Raw genomic sequence first — 22,425 nt, forward strand, 5'->3', positions numbered from 1 at the left:
ATTTAGGAAAGACTTCACACCAGTGCATTTGCCTAATGTTTAAGGATTAAGTGCACAAAATTCAAGGCTTGGTTTCATAGGAGGCATTGATGTCAAGTCACACTGTAAGTGACCTGCTCCTAAATACCTGCAGGCTTCGCATATTTCTTAGTGTCTCTGGCTGTGTGGCCTTGGTCAAATCATGGAGCGTCTGTGGACTTTGGCTGCGGGTCTGTGAGGTAAGGTCTATCTGGGGACGTCTGTGGAACCTCGATAGACCTTTAAATGGCCCCTGTGACAGCTGGTGACGACAGAGAGGCACATTGGTGGTGGAAAGAGAGATGTTAGCCTCCGTAGCTTGGGACAGACTGAACTCAGCTAGTCCTGTCCTAGGCAGGACACCCGGACTCCAGCACCACGTGGCCCTCACTGACAGGTGACACTGACATGAAACCAGAGTCGCTCCAGGGAAAGCCCGTGGGGAGAGCTGACTGTCACCTGCCGTGTTCCTCCATGGCGGTGAGCTGACGTGGCCCAGGCACAGCGCTCAGTGCGCGCAAGAACAGGGTGCTGGAGACGCGGTCCTGGTCCCTGGTGAACGGTCTTGTGGAGAACAGGAAGTGACCCTGACAGGCTGAGATCACGGACCCCCTTCCCAGAAGAGCTGGAGTTGTGGGGCACCCTGAAGTATGGACTGTCCCCTGTGGAGCAGTGAGGAAGTGGGGACGCTGGAGGAAGCCATCATGGTGGGGGGCGCTGAGTGCATGTGGGGGGCAGTGGGACTTCCTTGGGGGAGTCAGCTGAAAGGAGAGCGAGTGAGGCCCTGGCTGCTGTGTGAGGGGTTCAGGACTAGTTCTTCAGGTGCTATAAGGACTTTGAAGGGTGCTGGGCAGGAGAGGGACCTAGAGCCATGTTTAAAGAAGTTCGTCATACCTAGAGTGTAAAGCTCCACCAAGTACAGGTAGGTGCCGAGAAGGAGGAGTCCCGCAGGCCAGGCGAGGGGGCCATCTGCACTGAGGATGTGCTGGGGGGTGGAAGGAGGGGACCAGACCTTTGGGAAAGTCTGAGCCTGTGTGGACAAGCCGTGGTGGTCCTCTGAGGGGGTGCAGGAAGGAAGAGCTCAGGGTGCTGTCAGATGGGAAGGAGCAGCAGCAGTGAGGCGAGAAGAGCTGGGTGACGAGACCGAGGTGAGACCTGTCCAGGTAGTGAATCCGGAGTGACCTGGAGCTTGGAAGGGGGCGGCAGGCACTGAGGGCTCAGGGTGGCGCCACCCAGCGGGTGCTGGCAACTGTTGGCGCCGCTGAGGAGTGTGTGGGGCAGGAGACATGGGCCTGGGGAGCTGCATCTTCAGGTGATTCTTCAGTCCAGGCTTGAGGTCAGTCACATGCCGCGGCCTCCAAGGAGGTGACCTAGATGACCAGGCCAATTCCATCTGTGAGATCCCTCAGCCCACACTGACAGGAAGCCCACTGCCCTCAGCCAGGCCTGTGCACACCGTGCTTGGGCCTTCAGCTTTGCTAGATGACTCATCCAATGTCAAGACTTATTTCTTGGTCACTGAGGTTCAGAAGGACTTTGGGTGGGTCAGTCCTCTGAGGACTAAAATTCTGCATGTCTGATATCTGCTCTTGGCATCAGTTTGAACAAAACCCTTTTGTTTATGGAAAGTAGCTGAAGGGTCCAGTGAAGCATTTTGATGCAAAGTCCGTGGCCCTCCTGGCTCTGCTCGGCCAGGTCCCCGGAGCTCTGGGCGGGAAGGGACACCCTGAATTTTCAGTGTGACTTTGCCCACACCCCTGGTCTGTGAAGGTCCAGTCGGAAGTCCCTCAGGCTTGCTCTTCACTTCCAAGTAGCCATCTTTAATCTGTGGAAATGACCCGAAGGGAAGCAAATAGACCGTGGAGAATTTGCGCAAGACAGCGATATGTGCTGGGAAGGCACTTCCGTTTTGCAGTTTACAGCACTGCCCTTTTGAACGTCCTCGGTCTGAAGTTCCTGTGTATGTGTATATGTATATTAGTTTGTTTTCCAGTAGTGCTCACTCAGTTGTGTCTGATTCTTTGTGACCCCATGGACTGCAGCTCGCCAAGCTCCTCTGTTCATGGGGTTTCCCAGGCAAAAATACTGGAGTGGGTTGCCATTTCCTTCTCCAAGTAGTACGATCTTCTAAATCGACCAGCAGAGGCACATTCAAGGCAGATTGCACCTGAAGCTGCTCCCCTTGCTGACTTGGTTCCTTGACTACCCGCTTCCACCTTGGCTAGACTCTGGGCTGAAGGGTCCTTCCTGGGATGGGAGCCCTGCCCCAGCCAGTTCTGCCCACCGCTGTCCCCACCTGTGAGGCTGAACCCCCCCTCTCCCCAGGCCCCCCTGGACCTGTAAGATCCCCATTGAACTTTTCAACACCCCAAGGCCAAGGCTCTCAGCCCAGACCAGTGAGGTCAGTCAGGGGCCCGGGCACTGGTATGTGTTAACACTGGTATGTGTTAAGAACTCACCAGGGGAGCCTGACCTGCATTGAGAACCACGTAGGAAGAAGTTTCCAGAACAGGAAGTTTGTTGAATTGCTTGCTTATCCCAGACGGCATTTGAGGCCACTAAGTCACTGTCCCAGCCAGGCCTGGGGACCAGCATTTGATTATGAGTGGGATAAAGCACATTTGGGAGATGTGGCCCTGCAGGGCCCTGAACTCTGTTCACCCGGGGCTCTCATCAGAGGTCAGGAGCTTGCGGGCCCTGAACACACCATCCTCTCAGCTGCCAGAGTTGTGTTCCCAGGGCTACCGCACATGAGGCAGCTGTTCCACACTTAGCCCGTGCCTGGCTCGTGCCTGACATGCACTCAGTTGCCAGAAGGGAGAGGGCTCCCGGCTCCATCCTCCCTTTCCGAGCACCTCACGTTTCTTCTCACTTGGCAGGTCCTTTGGGGTCGTCCTCTGGGAGATCGCCACGCTGGCTGAGCAGCCGTATCAGGGCCTGTCCAACGAGCAGGTCCTTCGCTTCGTCATGGAGGGCGGCCTTCTGGACAAGCCGGACAACTGTCCTGACATGCTGTACGTATGTGCCGGGTCCCTGCGGCCTGGCGCTGCCGGACTGGCCAGAGCGGTTGAGACGAGGGCTTATCTTAAGGGAAGAACCTGGGCATTTGGGCTGCTGCCGTTACCCCACCCTATCTTCCTTAATCCTGGGAAGATTTTTGCAGTGCAGTTTGCACTGCAGTCTCTCCGGCCAAACGTCTTTGTGAAATACTTGAGCACAGCAATCCCTGCCAATCTTCTCCAGGCAGAATTGTTTGAAAAAAAAAAAAAAAAAAAAAAAGCAGCAACCTGACACGGCTTCCTCTGAAGTCACGGTCCTGGGCTGCGCCCCAGCCATTGGCAGGGCTCCTCCAGGCTTCCGGGGGTCGCCTCGGACCTGCTGCAGGCTGCTCCAGGACGCTGCCACCACCTGCGTCTCCCGCGGGTTTCTTTCCTGTTAGGTGTTTACAAAGGTTGTAAAATATGTGAGGGGTGGGCTCCTGGTGACCTCCTCCAGTGGCCGTGCGGACCGGGAGGCAGTTCTGGGGGCCTCGTGGGCCTCCCTGCTCAGCATTCTCGGGGCAAGCCCCTCTGTCTGTGGCGGTCAGCGCTGCTGAAGGTGTGTGGGTGTGCAGGTGTGCTGCGGTTGGGTCTTCAGGTGCAGACAGGCACAGGTGAGGAGCACTGGGCTTGCTTTCGACACACACCTTAAGGCAGGGCTCACGATTTTCTGGATCCCGATAGGTGGGATGTAGCCTACCACTAATACCTCAAGACCAATCCAAGAATTTTCCAGAAGTGCTTTTCAGGACAGGTTTGGTCTCACGTTAGAAAGGACCCCAGAGGAATTGTTGGGCTGTTTCTCTGTCCACGTGGAAGCCCCCCCGCCCAGATCTGCCACCTCCCAGCTCACCAGCCTCGAGTGAGCCCTGGCACGGGGAAGGGCTGCATCGTGGTCGGATGATACAGACGTGAGTCAGGCGCCGTGCTGTGTGGGGACCAGGGAAATCAGCCCAACAGCCGGGAAGGCTCGGTTCACTTGGTCTCTCAAGGTTTACGTGGATTGGGAAATGGGGATGCTGGGTCCTCTGCTCAGTGTGACAGGGTAGAGATCAAGATGTCAGCCTGGCTGTGACCATCTGGGACTCAGGGGCCACCCTCTCCCAGGCCCCTTTGGGCTGCTGCCAGGAGTCGGCTCCTTATGGCTGTAGGCCTGAGGTCCCCGGGTCTGGCTGGCTCCCAGCTCCCAGTCCTTGCCAGCGCTACCTGCACTCCCGTCACGAGCGTCTCACAGCAAAGTAGCTTTCCTCTTCAAGGCCAGCGAGAGCAGTTCTGCTGCTGCTGTTGACTTTTTTTTTTTTACCTAATTAAGTCACATCCATGCTGGGTAATCTCCCTTTTGATTAACTTAGAGTCAGTTATTAGAAGCCTAAATGAAGGAGTGAGATTTCATCACATTCACAAAGTCCCTCCCACGCAGGGGAGGGGATCATGTGGGGCATTTGCAGCAGGGGCAGGGATCTTGGGGACCATCTTAGAGTCTGACAGCTGCAGCCTGGGAAACATAAACTGTTGTCCTGGCAATAAATCAAGGTTTTGGTTTTTCTCTAAAGCATGTTTAGTGTAGGTTCCAAGACTGGATCCCTAAGCTCAAGGTAGAGTGTGGGAGGGGTGGTGGGATGGGGGTGGGCCTGTTCTCCTGGCTCCGACTGTGCTGCTGCTTTGAGAGAACATTAGCTGGGCATCCTACTCCTTAGCTGCTGCCTCTGAGCATTTGCTCAGCCAAAGCCTGTTCTATCTCTAGGACAGCTTCCATGGAGTTAGGAAAGAGGCCAGGGAATGCCACAGGAAAGGCAACATCTTTGCCTCAGTGTGTGTGTGTGTAAGTGTGTGTGTATGTGTGTGTGTGTGTGTGTGTGTGTGTGTGTGGAGGTGGGGTGCCCATTGATCATCTGAGCATGGGCCCGGCCTAAGAAACCTACATATGTCCTGGACGTGGGGCACACACCGTGACAGGAAGCTCCACTTCCCAGGAGGCCGTGCCTCGGGGGGCACCAGGCATCCCAGATCCCTCACCAACAGACTGCCTGGCACAGCATCTTCAGACTTTGGGACCCAGAGTTGGAAGAGATTCAGACAGCCACTCAGTGTGTTTTCTTGCCCCTCAAGGAAACTCTCCCTCTTCTTCTCTGTTATTATTTTTTTTAGTTGCAGCATAACGTTATCTGAAACCTAACAGTTTAAGACAACAGGAAGCATTTATTATCTCTCAGCGTTTCTGGAGGTCAGGGAGCCAGGAGCAGCTCAGCTGGCTGGCTCTGACCAGGGGTCTCCTGAGGTCACAGTCCTGCTGGCAGCCAGGGTTGCACTCATCTGAAGGCTTGACTGGGGCTGGGATCCACCTCCAAAGCGGAGCGCTCACTGCTGGGTGCCACGCGAGGCCTCAGTTCCTCTGTGATGCTGCTTGAGTGTCGTCATGCTATGCAGCTGGCTTCTCCTAGGGCAGGGTTCGGCAAGCCTTTTATCCAGAAGGACATATCGTTAAGTGGCAGATAGTAAATATTTTCAGCTCTGTGGCCCCTGCAGCTGCTCACCTCGGCTGTTTATAGGAGCAGTCAGAGACAACAGAGGAACAGGTGTGCGTATGGTCCAGGAAAACTTGTTGTCTGGATCCTTTGTTTGAATTTCACATAGCTTTCGTTTTGTCGTAAAATATTGTTCTTCTTTGATTTTTTTCCCAGCCATTTATTGATACAGATAGAAAAGCCATCTTTAGCTCCCAGGCCTTGCAGAATCAGAGAGCAGGCCAGATGTGGCCTGTGGGCCCGGAGCTTGCCTGCCGGGCCTGAGGGCAGTCATCCCATGGCAGAGCAGAAACACAGTGTTCTTCGTGGCCTGGAAGTCATGCTCCTTGGTGTCCAGTGCTTCCTGTGGGCTGTATCTGATGTGATGAGATTCTGTGAGGCATGGACACCAGGACGGGAGGGTCTCGGAGGCCAGCACCACGCCCAGCTGGTGACTGCCCTCCGCTTTGAACAGTGGCGCCACGGCACTGCTGGCAGCCCATGAGAATGGCCTTCCTTCAGAACAAAAGCATAAGTAGTGGACTTTGAGGAGCCATGCCCGCTGAATTTGCATGAGCGTGTCTGGTGCCAGCAGAGAATCGAACGCTAGAAGTGGTGGTGTGTTAGCAGGCGTAGAAGCGTCCAGGAAAGCAGGTGTGGGCTTTGTCCGTGTGGTTTGGGGGTGTGGGAGGACAGGCACTGTTCCTGAGCTTTCTCTTTCTTTGACTTGAGTCGTCATTGTCTCTGAGAAACTTGTGGGCCACCTGAAGCTGATCTGCCCCCAGGTGACGGGAGCTTTACTCTGATTTGATATGCCTGGGAAGCAGCCCCGCTGCCCTGGGAAAGGCAGCGCACTGCCTGTTCCCAGCCTGGAGTGACAAGGAACTGTACATGGTGCGGTTACTCTGGGATAGTAAATGTATAATTCAGGAGGCCTTTCTGCCCTACCAGGCAGAACCCCCTTGGCAAACTTTCTTCCTTCTAAGAAAGAGCGAGAGGAGAAAAGTTGGTTTCATAGAGAGTATCTGTGTTGTCCCTTTTGAATTTATTGATGAGCTTAGGTGAGGAAGACATGTTCTGGGAGATGGGCTTCTTTTATTACAAAATTGAAAGAATGAGTCTTGTTTTGCCCATGGGTGAGGAAAGTCACTGAGCCCTTGGGAGCTGCCTGAAAGCTGTGCTGGGCCCCACGTGGAAGAGAGCGTGTGTGCTTTGGTTTCGTGGTTCTGGAGGTGTGGCTGGCACTCACAGGGTAACGGGGCTGCTGGGGGACCTCAGGGGCTGCTGGGGGACCTCAGCTCAGCATCTTCGCTCGACGATGCCAAGAAGTTGCCGGCTGTTCTGAGCAGCCAGTAGTCCTGATGCCCTCCAGAGAACGGGTGCCCGGCTTCAGAGGAACGGCGTCAGGGACCAGGCCACAGTGCGTCCAGGCCCGAGGGGCTCAGTCCTGAGATGCAGTGTGGATCGCTTTGCACAGAGTTGGAGACTGATCGGCCTGCGGCTCCTTGGCCTTGTCTTGCGCTCAGGCCTCCACACTCAGCTGCCAGTGACCTGGAGCCCCTCCGAGCACATGCTGGCTGATCTGGCCCAGAGCAGGGGCTGCGGGGAGCAGTCCCCACTCCCAGCCGGCCCTGTGACTGAGAGGCTGGGGCACGGGCGGGACAGAGGCAGGCGCCGAGTGAGGAGCATACTCTCTGCCCACGGCCCCCTAGATTGCGCAGCTGGACCTGTGCCAGGGAGGCCTTCAGGGTGCACCATTCAGAGAGGAGTTTGAGCTTCTCAGTCCAGAGTCGTTAGCTCACGGATGAGCCTGTAGCAAACTCGGTGGACTCTGGTTGTTTTGCAGTTTTCAAGCACGGTTTTTCCCTGTTGCTGACTGTTGGAGATCCCGGGCCAGTTGTGTGGGAACCGAGCGCTTGAGTGGGATGCAAACAGGCTGGGATGGCACTCATGCCCGGAGAGTCTCCGGCCGCTTCCCCAGGGTTGGGCCCTGCCTTTGATCTCTGCCCTGAGACAGAGGAACATGGGGTGAGCGATCAGGCCGGTCCCCGGCCCCCTGCCCCTGCCGGCCGAGGAGTGGGGCAGGAGCCTGAGTGTTCAGGGAGGCGAGGAGGGGTGCTGTGAGCCCTGCAGGTCCTCTCTGGAACGCCATCTCTGTCATCACGGGAACAACGGAGGCCGCTCTTGGCAGGTGACCACAGCCTGCCCACACACAGCCGGGCCGAGGGTGGGGTGGAGATGGCCTCCACAGGTGCACAAAGGCGGCGGCTCTGTCTGGTCCTGCCCAGGTGACGGCCACGCACACGCACGCCTCCCGTGCGGGCATTCAGTGCAAGATGGCTCCTGCTCCCCAGAGCCGACCAGTTGTTAAAAAAAAAACAACCTGTTTTTTTTAAAGAGGAGTTTTATCAGCTCATAAATCCTTCTAGAGTCTACTGGAAAGTTTTCTTGTGGAGATAGTGTAAACAAGGTCTTGAATCTCGCCAAGTGAAAAAAGACTGCCTTTCATGGGCAGCACTACACGGCCGCGGCTCTGGGGAGGTTTGGACTCTGTCACGTGGCTTGTTGGTGCTGACATCACTCACAGGCCTCCTCCCCTGCGGGGGGCACTCCTCAGCCCCAGGCCGAGGGGCGCGGAGCCAGGCCCCGTCACGTGTCCTTGGCCCTGGCTGCGCTTCTCTTCAGGGATAAGTCAGTTGGCTAGAGAGGAAATCACAGCTGAGCCATGGAGAGGCATGTCATGTATTTATGGCTCTTTATTTTATTTTATTTTTTATTGGGAGGGGGGGCGTTGGTCCTTTTTCATAGGAAATGATGGAGGTGAGGATATGGAAGGGGGCTCGTTTGCCATCTGACCCAAGAACAAGCCGCCAGTTTATCTGCAAAGCCCCCACGACACCTGTGACTGTCAGTGGGCGGCCAAGAGAGGGAGATGGGGCAGGACTGTGGTTTCTCCTATTGAGGCTGAGAGCAAGTTTCTCTTTCTGAGGTTGGTGGTAGCATTCAAAGTGCAAGCAGGTCATTCGTGAGACTTCCATTCCTGCTCCACCCTCACTCATTTGCATATCTATAAAATGGGGCTTTATTAATGATACGCACCTTCCCAGACCCATGCAGAGTAATGCTGTATACACCCATAAAGCTCCCGAGAGCACTGGTCGCCTGCCGTGGGGTTAGCGTCCTGACCTCGTGCGGGTGGTTTAGTTGGGAGGGGAAGAAATAGTCTTCCTGTTTTGACTGAGTCTTTCTCCACTAGAGCAGGGGTGGCAAGCTTGTTCTGCCAAGGGCCACACGGTAGGGCTCACAGGCCAAACCATCTCAACTATTCAGCCCGTACAACTGCTGGTTTGAAAGCAGCCACAGACCATATGCAAACAAACGGGTGTGTCTGTCGCAGTAAAACTTGATTTACAGAAGCAGCCGGCCTCTCTCCCGTGCCCACCCGCACTCAAGGTCACATCCTCTCCTTCTCCCCAGGTCTTTCAAGGTGTCTGGCGGGTAGACCTGGGAGCCTTCCTGTCCCCTTGGGCTTTCTCTCTTTGAAATGTTCTCCGGGGCCAGACTCAGGTCTGTCAAGTGTCATCCTGAGGCTGGAAGCCAGTTTGGGGTGTGTTGAGCTTCCTAGATGTGGGGAGTTCCATTTGGCCATTTTTATTGAAAAGTATCTCATTAGCCAGAAGTTTTGAAACAAAACATAAAACACTTTCTGGCGAGAAAACAAGTGGAAGGGAAGGCTTTCTGGTCTCCATGAGAAAAGGCCGCTGGCCGCTGTCTCCTCAGATCCTCCTCCACGCTCCCAGCAGCCTGGACCTTTGTTCGGCCACCTCCCGTCTGCCCTGGAGGTCTGCGTAGCTGGAGCCCTCTGCATGCCGGGTGAATGAGGGGTGCCCCTCCTCCTGCAGCTGTGCTCAACTATTGTCAGAGCCTGTTCCTGGCTTTTTCCCTGTGCAGCCGCCTGTTCTGGGGGCTCAGGCTCGATGTTGGGCTGGTCCCTGTGGCCACGTGACGCCGAGGCTTCCCAGGTGCCCTCTCCGCCAGTCCTGGGCCTGAGCAGGGACCCTGGCACCAGGCTCTCTCATCTGGCTCCGGGCCCCGCTCTCGCTGGGTTCAGGGGCAGCCCGTCTCCCAGGCTGGTGTGCCACCTTGGGGCATGCTGCGCGCAGTCTGAGCCCCGGCACTGGAAGGGGGTCGTGTGCCCCTTGTCTTGCAGCCACACTGCCTGGCACTGCCTGTCCTCGGTTCTCTGCCAGTGGCCCCCTGCGCCCAGGAGGAAGCTTGGAAACAGCGTGGGTAGAACTGAAGGAGAGAGCACTGTGGGGAAAACTGATCGCTGCTCAGCCTCCTTAGCGTTCTAATTCTGGAAATAATGTTTATCCAGTGGCTGTAGGCAATGCTTCAGATAGAAGGCTGGTTTGCATTTTATGTAAATACGTGTAATAAGAGGCTTTTGTGGGTGGCTCAAACACCTACAGAGAATCCGCCTGCAATGTGGGAGACCCTGGGTTCCATCCCTGGGGAAGATCCCCCAGAGGAGGAAATGGCAAACCCACTCCAGTGTTCTTGCCTGGAGAATCCCATGGACGGAGGAGCCTGGCGAGCTACAGTCCATGGGGTCGCAAAGAGTCGGACACGACTGAGCGACTGACACTTTGGCTTGTAATAACAGACTCTGTGTGGGACCTGTATTTGTCCCTCTCAGGATGCGAGAGTTAGGGTTGAGTCCTGCGTGTGGGTGAAGTGACTGCAGTGGTGGACATAAGTCAGGAGAAGCTGAAGGCTGCCTGTGTCAGAGCCAAGTAGGTACTGTACCTGTGTCAGAGACACAGAGTAGACACTCTCCTGTGTCAGAGAGAGACAGAGTAGACACTCTCCTGTGTCAGAGTAGACACTCTCCTGTGTCAGACAGAGTAGACACTCTCCTGTGTCAGAGAGACAGAGTAGACACTCTCCTGTGTCAGAGAGACAGAATAGACACTCTCCTGTGTCAGGGAGACAGAGTAGACACTCTCCTGTGTCAGAGAGAGACAGAGTAGACACTCTCCTGTGTCAGAGTAGACACTCTCCTGTGTCAGACAGAGTAGACACTCTCCTGTGTCAGAGTAGACAATCTCCTGTGTCAGACAGAGTAGACACTCTCCTATGTCAGAGAGACAGAGTAGACACTCTCCTGTGTCAGAGAGAGACAGAGTAGACACTCTCCTGCGTCAGAGAGAGACGGAGTAGACACTCTCCTGTGTCAGAGTAGACAATCTCCTGTGTCAGACAGAGTAGACACTCTCCTATGTCAGAGAGACAGAGTAGACACTCTCCTGTGTCAGAGAGAGACAGTAGATACTCTCCTGTGTCAAAGAGAGACAGTAGATACTCTCCTGTGTCAGAGGATACTCTCCTGTGTCAGAGAGAGAGAGAGCTGGGGGCCTGGCACGGCCTGCAGCGTGCTCACTGCGCTCGGTGTGGCGGGGCTGCCTGGCCTGGCGCCCTCCGGCGGGGCCCACCTCTGCCGTCTCCCCGCAGGTTTGAGCTGATGCGCATGTGCTGGCAGTACAACCCCAAGATGCGGCCTTCGTTCCTGGAGATCATAAGCAGCGTCAAGGACGAGATGGAGGCGGGCTTCCGGGAGGTCTCCTTCTACTACAGCGAGGAGAACAAGCCGCCGGAGCCGGAGGAGCTGGACCTGGAGCCCGAGAACATGGAGAGCGTGCCGCTGGACCCCTCGGCCTCCTCGGCCTCCCTGCCGCTGCCCGACAGACACTCAGGACACAAGGCCGAGAACGGCCCGGGCCCGGGCGTGCTGGTCCTGAGGGCCAGCTTCGACGAGAGGCAGCCCTACGCGCACATGAACGGGGGCCGCAAGAACGAGCGCGCCCTGCCGCTGCCCCAGTCCTCCACCTGCTGATCCCGGAGCCGGCCGTGCACACAGTAACGCGCGCGCGCGGCGGCGGGGGTGGGGAGAGAGTGTTCACAATCTATTCACAGCTTCCTGTACCTCAGTGGATCTTCAGAACTGCCATGGCTGCCCACAGGAGACGGCTTCTCTGCAGTAAACACATTTGGGATGTTCCTTTTCTCAATATGCAAGCCGCTTTTTATTTCCCTACCCAAACCCTTAACTGACACGGGCCTTTAAGAACCTTAATGACAACACTTAATAGCAACACTTGAGAATCAAGTCTCCTCTCTCTCCCTGTCTCTCTCTCACTCTCTTCACACCTTTCTCTTTCTTTCTGCTTCATGATGGAAACACATTTGCCGCAAGCCCAGGCGGGATGCCCTCTGCATCGGATTGAAGCGAGGGCTGCCCATCTGTGGCCCCACATTGCCCTGAACACACCTGCCAGTCATCGTAGGTCTTTATAAAAAAAACAAACACATTGAGATGGGATTTTTTTAACTGTGTCTTTAACATTTTTAGGGACATAGGAAATTTACAAAGGGCCATCGTTCACCCAAGCTCGTGACCATTGTTAACGCTGCCAAATTCTGCCAAAACCCCCACTTTTCCCCCTCAGCGCCCCCCCACCGTTCTCTCCTTTCCGGAGGCCTGGGCGAGACGGGAGCTAGTCACTCGTTAAGGGCCGCGCTGCTGACGCCCTGCACCCGGTTGTCCCCGGTGTTCCGAGTCTTGCCTTCACACAGGTCCGATGGCTTCTGACGAGGTTATCTGGGGGCACTGGACAGAATGAGACTGGCTTTCAGTGAGGATGGGGAGAAGCCCAGCCTGGCTTCCCCACCCCCGCTTTCTGCACCCCACCTTCTAGCCCCCCCAGGAATTCTGGAGGAAACAGGCCCTGTTGGGAGTGTGGAAGACAGGCTTTGAGTAAAGGTCGTCCACATGCCAGTCTCCTGCCCCCACCCAGCCCCCAAGGACACAGACGGGAAGGGGTTGCCAGGGACTCAGCCCAACTGTTCATGCAGGTTTGCAAGGAAAGCGATTCCAACACCACCACAACAGTGCGAAGAAAAGCAGTAAATGGATTCAAGCATTCTAAGCTTTGTTGACATTTTCTCTGTTACTAGGACTTCTTCGTGGGTCTTACAGTTCTATGTTAGACCATGAAACATTTGCATACACATCGTCTTTAATGTCACTTTTATAACTTTTTTACGGTTCAGATATTCATCTATACGTCTGTACAGAAAAAAAAAAAAAAGCTGCTATTTTTTTTGTTCTTTATCTTTGTGGATTTAATCTATGAAAACCTTCAGGTCTCCCCTCTTCCCTCTCTGCTCACTCCAAGAAACTTCTTATGCTTTGTACTAGAGTGCGTGACTTTCTTCCTCTCTTCCCAGTAATTGATACTTATATAACATAATTTGCCATGAACTGTTTGATGCCTTTTTATAAATACATAGCCCTCCCTGCTCCCCCTGCCCCGTTAGTTATGTTCTACCCGTACGCTCTGTGGGCACGAGGCTGGTGAGGGGGGCGCGGAGAGATGGCGGGTGCCTGCCCCGACCCTCTCTCCCCAGCCTGCCCTCACACCGCGTCTGAGTCTGTTACAGTGCAAGACATGATACAAACTCAGGTCAGAAAAAAAAAGGTTAAATATATCGCACATCCTTGTTCAGTGTTGATACTCACCGTTGTTGACAAGTCTCAGCTTCTCTTTCCCTTGCCTTTGTTTCAGTTGTGACACACATATATCTATTTTTTTAATTCTTGGGTACAACAGCAGTTTTAACTGCAGACACTAGGCATTTGGATTACTATTTTTTTTAATGGCTATTTAATCCTTCCATCCCATGGAAAACAGCTGCTGAGTCCAGGGGTGCAGCGGCGCGAGCTCTAGCGGGCCCGTCTACGGCGTCCCGCCGCCACCCCGGCCCCCGACCGGACCTACCTGTCTTTAGAACCGGAGACGCCCCAGGGCAGGCCAGCCCCCAACCCCAGCGCCGGCGCGGTGTGGGCCGCACGGAGCCGCCGGCAGCCCCTCGCCAGGTCGGGACAGCAGGCGCCGCAGGGCTAGGCCCGTGCCCCCTGCCCCAGGGACCCAGGGCCTGGCCCAGGGGAGTCGTTCCCCGGCCAGCAAGCCGAGTGCTTGGAGCCCGGGGTCTCATTTTGTTTAGTTTTTAGCACTTCTCACCGGAGTGATGACAGCATAAGAGTTGCTTCTGGGATGGAAATGTTTAAATTATGAGTAAGAACAAAGCTATACAGTACGGTGATTGCTAGTTGCAACGAGATTAAACACAAAAAAGAAGGTTGGTAGTTGCTTTTTGCTTATCAGTAGTTTCAGTCCCACTATTTCCTCTAGTCTCTGTCCCATAGTTTTTCCCTTAAAAAAAAAAAAAAGAGAAAAAGAAAAAAATTAAGGTATTATACGTAGGAGTTTTAATTTATTTTGTGATACCAGTTTCGATCACTGTAGAGAAGCCCCCTTATGAATTTAAATACTGAGAAAAGGCTTTGTGTGTGTGTGTGCGCGCATGTGTGTGTAAGACAGGACAGTTTAGGGGTTTTTGTTTTGTTTTTTTTCCCCAAGCATTTATCTACCTCACTCTTATTTTTTATATGTGTATATATAAAAGGAGTACATCTCACATTTCTCAGCACCTGACAATATGCCGTTGATACTGGTAACCTCATGCACACCACAGGCCGTACACACCGGGTGACGCAGGGCGAGGCCAGCCTGTATCCCGGGGTCACAGCAGCTCGAGCTCACCTCCCCACTCGCCTTTCTCTGCGATGGCTCATTTGGCGTCGCTCCTGTTCTCCTCCTGACTCAGTTTCCCCAGAGGCGGGGCGGGGCCTGGCAGGTTGTCTTGGAAACCAGCTACTCGGTGCAGACTAGGGGGAGGGGCGGTGGTTTCCATTCTGGGGACCAGGCCGAGCCAGGGGCCCCACCGCCCCTGTGGCCGCGGGGTGGCCGCTGGGCCCTCAGCGGGGTCAACTCAGCAGCCCCTGCAGCCACGTGGGCTCCGAGAGCCCGGAGAGCGCCTCCTCCTGCGGGTTCTCAACCTGGTGGTGGCCAGCCCCAGGTAGGATGCAGGAAGAGTCCCCGCCTCCCTATCCAGGCTGTTCTCTCCACCTCGCCCTCACCTCCTTCCCAGGGGCAAACAAAGACGTACCAAACCTTTGGGCTGGAAGGGGCTGTGCCTCCTCCCCCGCTGCCGCTGCTCACAGGCGGACGGCGCCCCCTCCAGCAGCTGCTCTCACAGGCACTGGCGTTTCATCTGGGAAATGCAGACGAGGGGATCTCCCCAAGGGTGGCGGCTCCTTTCTGCTCCCAGGACTGCAGTTGTGCTCAGGAGCTCCTCTCTCCTGCTGGAACACCCCTCTCCTTCCCCGAGTCCCCTGGCATCTTAAGGTCACTGAGAAGTAGTGTCTGATCAGGGTTTCCCGCTTCCCCACTGTAGGTGACCCCGTGGAATAGCGGCCTCTCCTCCGTTTTGCACATACCTACCGGTTTCCACAACTGGATTTCTACAGATCATTCAGCTGGTTATAAGGGTTTTGTTTAAACTGTCCGAGTTGTTGGTGTCACTTTTTGTTTTATGTAGGTGGTTTTCCTTTAAGTAGACAGAAAACACTAACAGTATAGTGCCCATCATAACAAATGCTTCAGAAACACTTAAATAAAAGAGAATTTTTTGCTTGTGTTATGGTGCAGTCATTTTACTGGACCAAACCACCCACCTTGACTATACCAAGGCATCATCTGTCCACAGTTCTAGCCTAATTTTACGCTCGTTTCCCCACCTCTTCTTGGTTTCCTCCTCTGTATGCTCCAAATAACTTAAGCTGAGTTGTGGCATTCTCCATGCAGCCTCCTTCTGACAGCAGCTTGCACTGCTTGACGTGACGTGAACCACTGAGGCACATCATTGAACTGATGTGAGCATTAAAACCTGATCACACACAGCCCTTCCCTGAGGCAGCAGGAGCTGGTGTATTCTGGAGACGTTGTTGAACTGCAGCTGGGTGAGACCCAGACCACCCCAGGACTCCCTTAGAGGATGTCCTGACATTTGACACAGTTGGAATGAGCTTCCTCCTTGGAAGAGAGAAGACCGTGTTCATGGCCCACACTGGCCTTTCCTTCCAGCCTGTTTCTTATGACTTGGAACATTTCAATAATAGAGAAAAAAAAAAAAAGTTATTGTGGAACTACTCAATGGAAAAATGCTTGGCATGAAGTGGTGTGTTTTCAGTTGGGTAACAGATGTCAGAGCCAAGTATGATGCCAAATTCTAGGCCAGTTTGTTCCACTGAAGCCTCTTTCTCAGCAGCCCACCTCTGCTGGCAGGTGGCTGTATGGGATACAGGCCGCTGTTATGACAAGGCCACACGTAGCTCAGAGCAGTGAGAAGGCTAGGATACTTGGTCCAAGGTCCTCAGCTGTCACTGTTGGGTCCTCTGGCCAGACAGTGTCAAAGGCAACTCTTTCCAGAACACAGGTACCCTCCAGTTGACAGTAAAGCTCCATGGTATGCCTTGGCCCATTCCAGCAGTCCCAGTAATGCATTTAAGGTTTGGGGTTTGTTCTTTTGTTAATATTTTTGTGTTTGTTGGCTGTCTTTCCATTTCCTGGGCTAAGCAGCATTGGGAGACATGGCCCAGAGATCCACTCTTTAAGAACCAGTGATGAAAATCAAACTGTTAACTCCACTCTGACATAGTGGGTGGTACAGATGAGAACGTCAAGAGAGGATGTTGCTTATATTGAACCTCTGTTGCCAGAGATGCTGAAGATACAGACCTTGGACAGGCCATAGGGTTTCATTTTTGGCCTCCAGCTTAGATGACTAGTTGGTCATTTAGAGAAAAAGCAGATGAACACTCCTTGATGGTGGAATGAGGAAGTGGCAGGAAACCATTGTAAGAGGGATCGTGAATGACATGGAGAGAGGAAAGCATGAGCAGAAGGTACAGGGCTTGGAAGAAGTGTGGGCTGTGCTTGGAACTTGATGGTTTCTGAAGGTATCAGACCACATCAAGGCTCAACAGTCATCCATGGGCATTTGGTGTCAACAGATAAACCTAACATCCTACTTTGGAAACTGTTACTGCGGAGTTCAGTCAAATTGTTCAAGAACACGAACTGCATCGCACCCGTCAGTTGTCAGTTCTGGGGCATGACTTTAGGGTTTTGTTTTATTTTGTTTATGCAAGAACATAACGATCGCTCATCTGTATGTCCACGTTTGTGTGTGTCCACATCTTTCTGGTAAACATCGTTGTAATTAGTCACTCATTAGCGTTTTCAATAGGGCTTTTAAGTCCAGTAGATTACGGGTAGTCAGTTGACGAAGATCTGGTTTACAAGAACTAATTAAATGTTTCATTGCATTTTTGTAAGAACATAGAATAATTTTATAAAATGTTTGTAGTTTATAATTGCTGAGAATAATTTAAAGACACTTTTTTTCTCTGTGTGTGCAAATGTGTATTTGTGATCCATTTTTTTTAGGACACCTGTTTACTAGCTAGCTTTACAAGATGCCAAAAAAAGGATTTTTCCCTGACCCAAGCCGTGGCTCACCCTCTTTCCCCCCATGCTTTGTGCCCAAGTTTATAACAAAGGAACGATTTAAGAAGTAGTTCTGTATCTTCAGTATCTTGGTCTTCCAGAACCCCCTGGTTGGGTAGGGGATCATCTTTTACTGCTCATTTCCCTTTGGAGTGTAGCTACTTTAACAGACTGAAAGAACCTCATTGGCCAAGCAAATCGCAGAGGTGTTGCAGCCCAGCGGCGCCATGGCACCATCCACATCTGGTGGGGTTGGTTGGTACCGTTAGGCGGTGCCTCACGATGGAAGGACTCCATCGCACGGCTCACGGTTTTCACGATGAGCGCAGCACACAGACCGCCACAGAAAGATGGTGATTCTGGCGCCCGCAGGCCGTTTGCTTCCATGCCTCATATCATGGTTAATGCTTTGCTATGGCAAGGAAGAGACCCTATTTTTATTTGAGGCAGAACACCGAACATAGATGTTTTTCAATAGAAAACAAACTCTTTTTAATAAAAACTACCCACATTCAAGATCTTTTTTAAGTTTGACTCCATTGCTTCCTGCTCTCAGTGGGTTATTGGCCATATCAACACAGCTCCACAAAATCCCCATCGCTGGAAACACCTGGGTGTTTTGTGCTACATGGGAGAAAGTTCCAGAAACAATTTGGGGTTTGTTTGCAACTTTTCCTTTGGATGTTTGGTGTTGTGCAGACACTACCACAGGTGATAGATGCTTGGCAAAGACACCTGTCTGCTTTCTAAGCCAGTGAGGTTGAGATTGGGGTTTGCCAGAGTTTGTCTACCTCTGGGACAAAAAAAAAAAAAAATCAAACCAGAAGGCACGATGGAATGGATGCATCACAAATAATGCATTTTCTGAGTTTTCTTGTTTAAAAAAAAGTTTTTAAAAAAAAAGTAAAAAAATTTAAAAAAGGTAACAACATGGCCAATTTGTTACATAAAATGACTTTCTGTGTATAAATTATTCCTAAAAAATTCCTCTGTTTATATGAAAAAATCAGTAGATGAAAAAAATTTCAAAATGTTTTTTTGTATATTCTGTTGTAAGAATTTATTCCTGTTATTGCAATATACTCTGGATTCTTTACATTACCGAAAAAAAAGAAACTTTGTCTATTTTGAATGGCTGAAGCTAAGGCAACTTTAGTTTCTCTTACTCTGCTTTTTTCTAGTAGTTAAAGTACTACATGGTTTAAGTTAAATAAAGAATTCTGTATGCACTTTGGTCTCTGATTTTGCCCCCCCCCCCCCGCTTCTGAGCAAGGAAGCTGAGCTGTGGGTGGCATGTATGTTCACACACGTCGCTGGGAGGCGTTCTGCGTGAAGGCTTCACCCTGTTTCTGACAGCTCGACCTTCTTGGCATGCACGTTGTGGGTGAACAGGAAAGCTATTCTCCATTACATCAGCAGAAGAAAATTTGAATTTCTATAAAATATAGATATCTGTACTTGATTTTTGATTGCTGTGTAGGCTTTTCCAGGCGGGCAGGTTTCATCTGGGCGTTTCTGGGGCAAAGGACTCTCTTCACACTTTCGCATCCTGGTTGGTCCCTCATGGTCTGCACACCACCTCAGAAGGCACAGGCAAGGCCTCGGACACACGCACAGGGTGAGGCTCACTGGCATTGCAGACACGTTAGTTACTTTTCAGCCGACGATCTTGGCCTACCCCAGGATGCTGTGCGAAGTCACTTGAGTCCTGTCTGACTCTGTGCAACCCTAGGGACTGTAGCCACCAGGCTCCTCTGTCCATGGGATTCCCTAGGCAAGAATCCTGGAGTGGGTTGTCCTGCCCACCTCCAGGGGATCTTCCCAACCCAAGGATTAAGCCCACATCTCTTCTGTCTCCAGCACTGGCAGGTGGGTTCTTGACCATTAGCACCACCTGGGAAGCCCTGGCCCAGAGACTACAAATCCCAGGATCATTATCTTTGCCAGAGGAAATGTCATGGTAGGAAGTGTGAAGACATGTTCTATGGAAACGAGCTGTACATGTTCTAGAATCAAACCTTACACATCAGGAAGACACGCTGATCCTTTATTAAACTTTGATCATGGGATTTTTTTACATCAGTAATAAAATCAGGCTACTGGACAAAGGGGGTTAACTAGCCAGGTGTAGGAGGTAGAAATAAATGAAAGGCTGTGCTTGCTTACGACCTGGTGAGTGTCAAGGACTTGGACCTAAAAACGAAAAACGGGACTCCCAACTCTCGGTGTTGCCCTGGAGTTTTGCTTCCCATTGTCACGGAGAGCCTGGTACCCAGGAGACCTTCACTAAGGACCTGTGACTCACAGCAGGCTCACGTGAGGCTCGGGTGGGCATCTCACCTCTGGAAAGAGCCCAGCAGGCAAGATTCCCACCACCCCGGGCTGGTGGCGCTGTGCCTCCAGGCTGCAGAGGCTCAGTCTGCACCTGTCCTCAGCCAGGGGAGCAGCAGGGTCTCCTGAGGATGAAGGTGCTGGGGTTGAGACCTGCAATACCCTCTCCCCACCACGCCCCTGCCCAAGCCCGCAATCCAGCAGAACTACTTCCGTATCCACCCTCAGGTCCAGCTACGAGCCCACACGCAGCACTCTGTCATCGCTAACGAACATTCACATCCACTCTCTCACCAGGTCTTCACAGCAACTCTGCAAAGGAAGGATTTCTATTCCTTTGTTTTATAGATTAGCAAACAGGCAGACACGTCCAAGATACCCCAGCTGTTAAATGACCGACCCAGGGCTGAGCGTTTTGAGGCTGTGTCAGCTTTCAAACTGTCTCAGAACTGCCTGCACCTCAGCCGTAACTAAAGAGACCCCAGTGTGTATCGGGGTGATGGCAGGCCACTTAAGACCAGGTGAATGGGGCTCTGGCTGCTCCCGAAAGAACCCTGGAGGCCACAGTGGGTGGGAGATGATGGGTGTTCATCAAGAGCTCTGGGCCTCTGGTGACATCTAAACGTTTGCTTGGCACCAAGCCACACACATTTTACAATCTGAAATAACACTGGAGCTGGGTCCAAGAGGAGGCCTGCTTGCCACCGTCCTGAGACGAGCTAAAATAAGGTGGGGTTGGGGGGAGAGGCCCAGAGCTCTGGGTAGCAGGTGTTTGTCTACAATTGCAGAAGGCTCTCCTCATTAATAGCCGTGCAACCAGACCTGTGCTTGGTGTCCAGACCACCCCGCCCCTCTTGCTGCCTTTGGTCTGCTGCAGTAGGACTTTGATCTGTTCTATGTCAAGTGAGCCAGTTCCATTCGCAAAGGGGTCCTGTAAAATCTATCCCAAACACACGAGTGTGCTGGAGGGCTAATGGTAAAGTGTGTTCCTTTGCCCAGTTCCTTTGTTATTAAGGTACAGCTGCTTTTTCTTACACTGAATAAATCTGGGCATTAAGTAAATGATTTTTCTTCAAATGAAATTAAGTAGAAAATTACAGTGTGAGCATACCAACATAACAAGAAATTCCCAGAGCTTAGCTCTTCCGCCAAAAAATAATATGGCCAAAGGGGTTTCCAATGGAAATGTACCCCTAGAAAACACTGGGACAGTGAGACCTTGCTATGAGCAGCTTGGCACAGCGCCATAAAGGCAAAATGAATGATGTAAAGAGCAGGTTCTGTTGCTTAAAAGACAGAAAAATACTGTCCATGGTAGAAGAGCTAAACCCAGCTATTAACCTTTGCTTTGGGGCCAGACACTATGGGGGAATGTGACCTGGGAGGGCTACCATGAAAAGCAGTACAGCAGCGCCTCCAAAAAAGTAAACTCAGCATCACCATATGATCCAGCAATCCCACTAGGTACAGTCACACACGCACGCGCGCACACACACACACACACACACACCTAAACCAGGATTCTAAGAGACATTTGCACACCAGTGTTCATAGCAGTAGCATTTTCACAACAGCCAAAAGGTGGAAGCAGCCCAATGTCCATCAAAAAATGAATGGATAAACAAAATGTATTCTATATATACAATGGGGGTATTAGCCTTAAAGGAAGGAAATTCTGACACATGCCACATGGATCAACCTTGAAAATATTTTGCTAAGTGAAATGAGCCAGTCACAAACGGACAAAAGTTCCATTAATATGAGGTCTCCAGAGTAGTCAGATTCAGAGAGGAAGGGTAGAATAGTGGATGCCAAGGGCCAGAGGGAGAAGGGAGAAGATAATGTTAATGAGTGTGGAGTTTCAGTTTGGGATGATGGTGGTGGCAAGGGTTGCCCGAGTCAATGTACATATTGCCACTGAGCACAAAAAATGCTTAAAATGATAACTTTCATCTTATGTGTATTTTATGACAATTTTTTAAATGAAGTTAGAAAAAGCCCAAACACTAGAGACTCGGTGGCTCAGAGGGCGCTTGCAGCGCCTGGATGCACAGGCTCAGAGGACCAGCGGGGGCGCCCACAGTGGTGGCCACGCCCGAGTTTCCCCAGGTCAGCCAGTCACAGGTCATCCCACCACATGGGGCCCTGGGGACTGAAGCAGAGGTCCCAGCGATCGGACAGAACCACAGAGGCCCGACACATAGACTTTAAGAGGGAAAAAAGACATTACTAGCATTTCATTTTGGAGAAGGCAATGGCAACCCAATCCAGTACTCTTGCCTGAAAAATCCCATGGACGGAGGAGCCTGGTAGGCTGCAGTCCATGGGGTCGCTAGGAGTCGGACATGACTGAGTAACTTCACTTTCACTTTTCACTTTCATGCATTGGAGGAAATGGCAACCCACTCCAGTGTTCTTGCCTGGAGAATCCCAGGAACGGGGGAGCCTGGTGGGCTGCCGTCTATGGGGTCGCACAGAGTTGGACACGACTGAAGTGACTTAGCAGCAGCAGCAGCAGCATTTCATTTTATTGTCAGGAAAACCATAACTGAAGCTAGTTAATCCCCTATGAAATGTCTGCCTTTCAGAGTGTTCTTCTTTCTTCTGACAATAAAATAACCCTTTGTGATTTCGTTGAGCGAATTCAGAACATTTTTCCTCTGTGTAAACTGTTTTATAAGCAATTTTTTTTAAAAGCCCCTCAAAGCACAGTTTAACTCTACACACAGGAGTGAAACATTTAATTTTCTCTAAAGGAGCGGTCCCCCAGTTGGTTCTCCCTGGCTGGAACTGCAAAGGCTGAGCTTCTGGTTTTGAGCCCGGCCTTTCTCAATCTCCTCCAGCATTTCCTGGATGAGGACTTGCAGGGCTTTCCCCAGCAGGCTGGCGGGCAGCCAAGGAGATAACGGAGGGACGTGGATGAGGGCCGCGAACCCATTTCCATGATGCAAAGACAGGTAGTAGGCGTAATCGCAGACATACCTATAACCACACAAAATGCCAGGTTACTCCTTGGACCGGCCTTGAACCTCAACTAAATGCAAGCAGAAGCGGCAGGGC

General features: G+C 52.2%; 2 protein-coding genes across 7 annotated transcripts in view; one reads left to right on the forward strand and one right to left on the reverse strand.

Moving 5' to 3' along the window:
* The window catches only part of IGF1R (insulin like growth factor 1 receptor), a 306,192-nt gene extending 293,267 nt beyond the window's left edge, over positions 1 to 12,925 (forward strand). For all 4 annotated transcript variants that reach the window (XM_055556577.1, XM_055556578.1, XM_055556579.1 and 1 more), the window contains exons 20-21: positions 2,898 to 3,032; positions 11,075 to 12,925. In XM_055556577.1, coding sequence (XP_055412552.1) covers positions 2,898 to 3,032; positions 11,075 to 11,456 — 517 coding nt within the window. In that variant the 3' untranslated portion in view covers positions 11,457 to 12,925. The remainder of the gene's footprint in view (positions 1 to 2,897; positions 3,033 to 11,074) is intronic.
* PGPEP1L (pyroglutamyl-peptidase I like) overlaps positions 12,100 to 22,425 on the reverse strand; it is an 81,086-nt gene continuing 70,760 nt past the window's right edge. For 2 of the 3 annotated variants that reach the window (XM_055556582.1, XM_055556581.1), the window contains one exon: positions 18,257 to 22,347. In XM_055556582.1, coding sequence (XP_055412557.1) covers positions 22,106 to 22,347 — 242 coding nt within the window. In that variant the 3' untranslated portion in view covers positions 18,257 to 22,105. Of the gene's footprint in view, positions 12,231 to 18,256; positions 22,348 to 22,425 lie in introns of those variants that run through there. The other variant, XM_055556583.1, reaches the window with a different exon arrangement.

Source organism: Bubalus kerabau, chromosome 19 (assembly GCF_029407905.1).
Source record: "Bubalus kerabau isolate K-KA32 ecotype Philippines breed swamp buffalo chromosome 19, PCC_UOA_SB_1v2, whole genome shotgun sequence".
Classification (NCBI taxonomy): domain Eukaryota; kingdom Metazoa; phylum Chordata; class Mammalia; order Artiodactyla; family Bovidae; genus Bubalus; species Bubalus kerabau.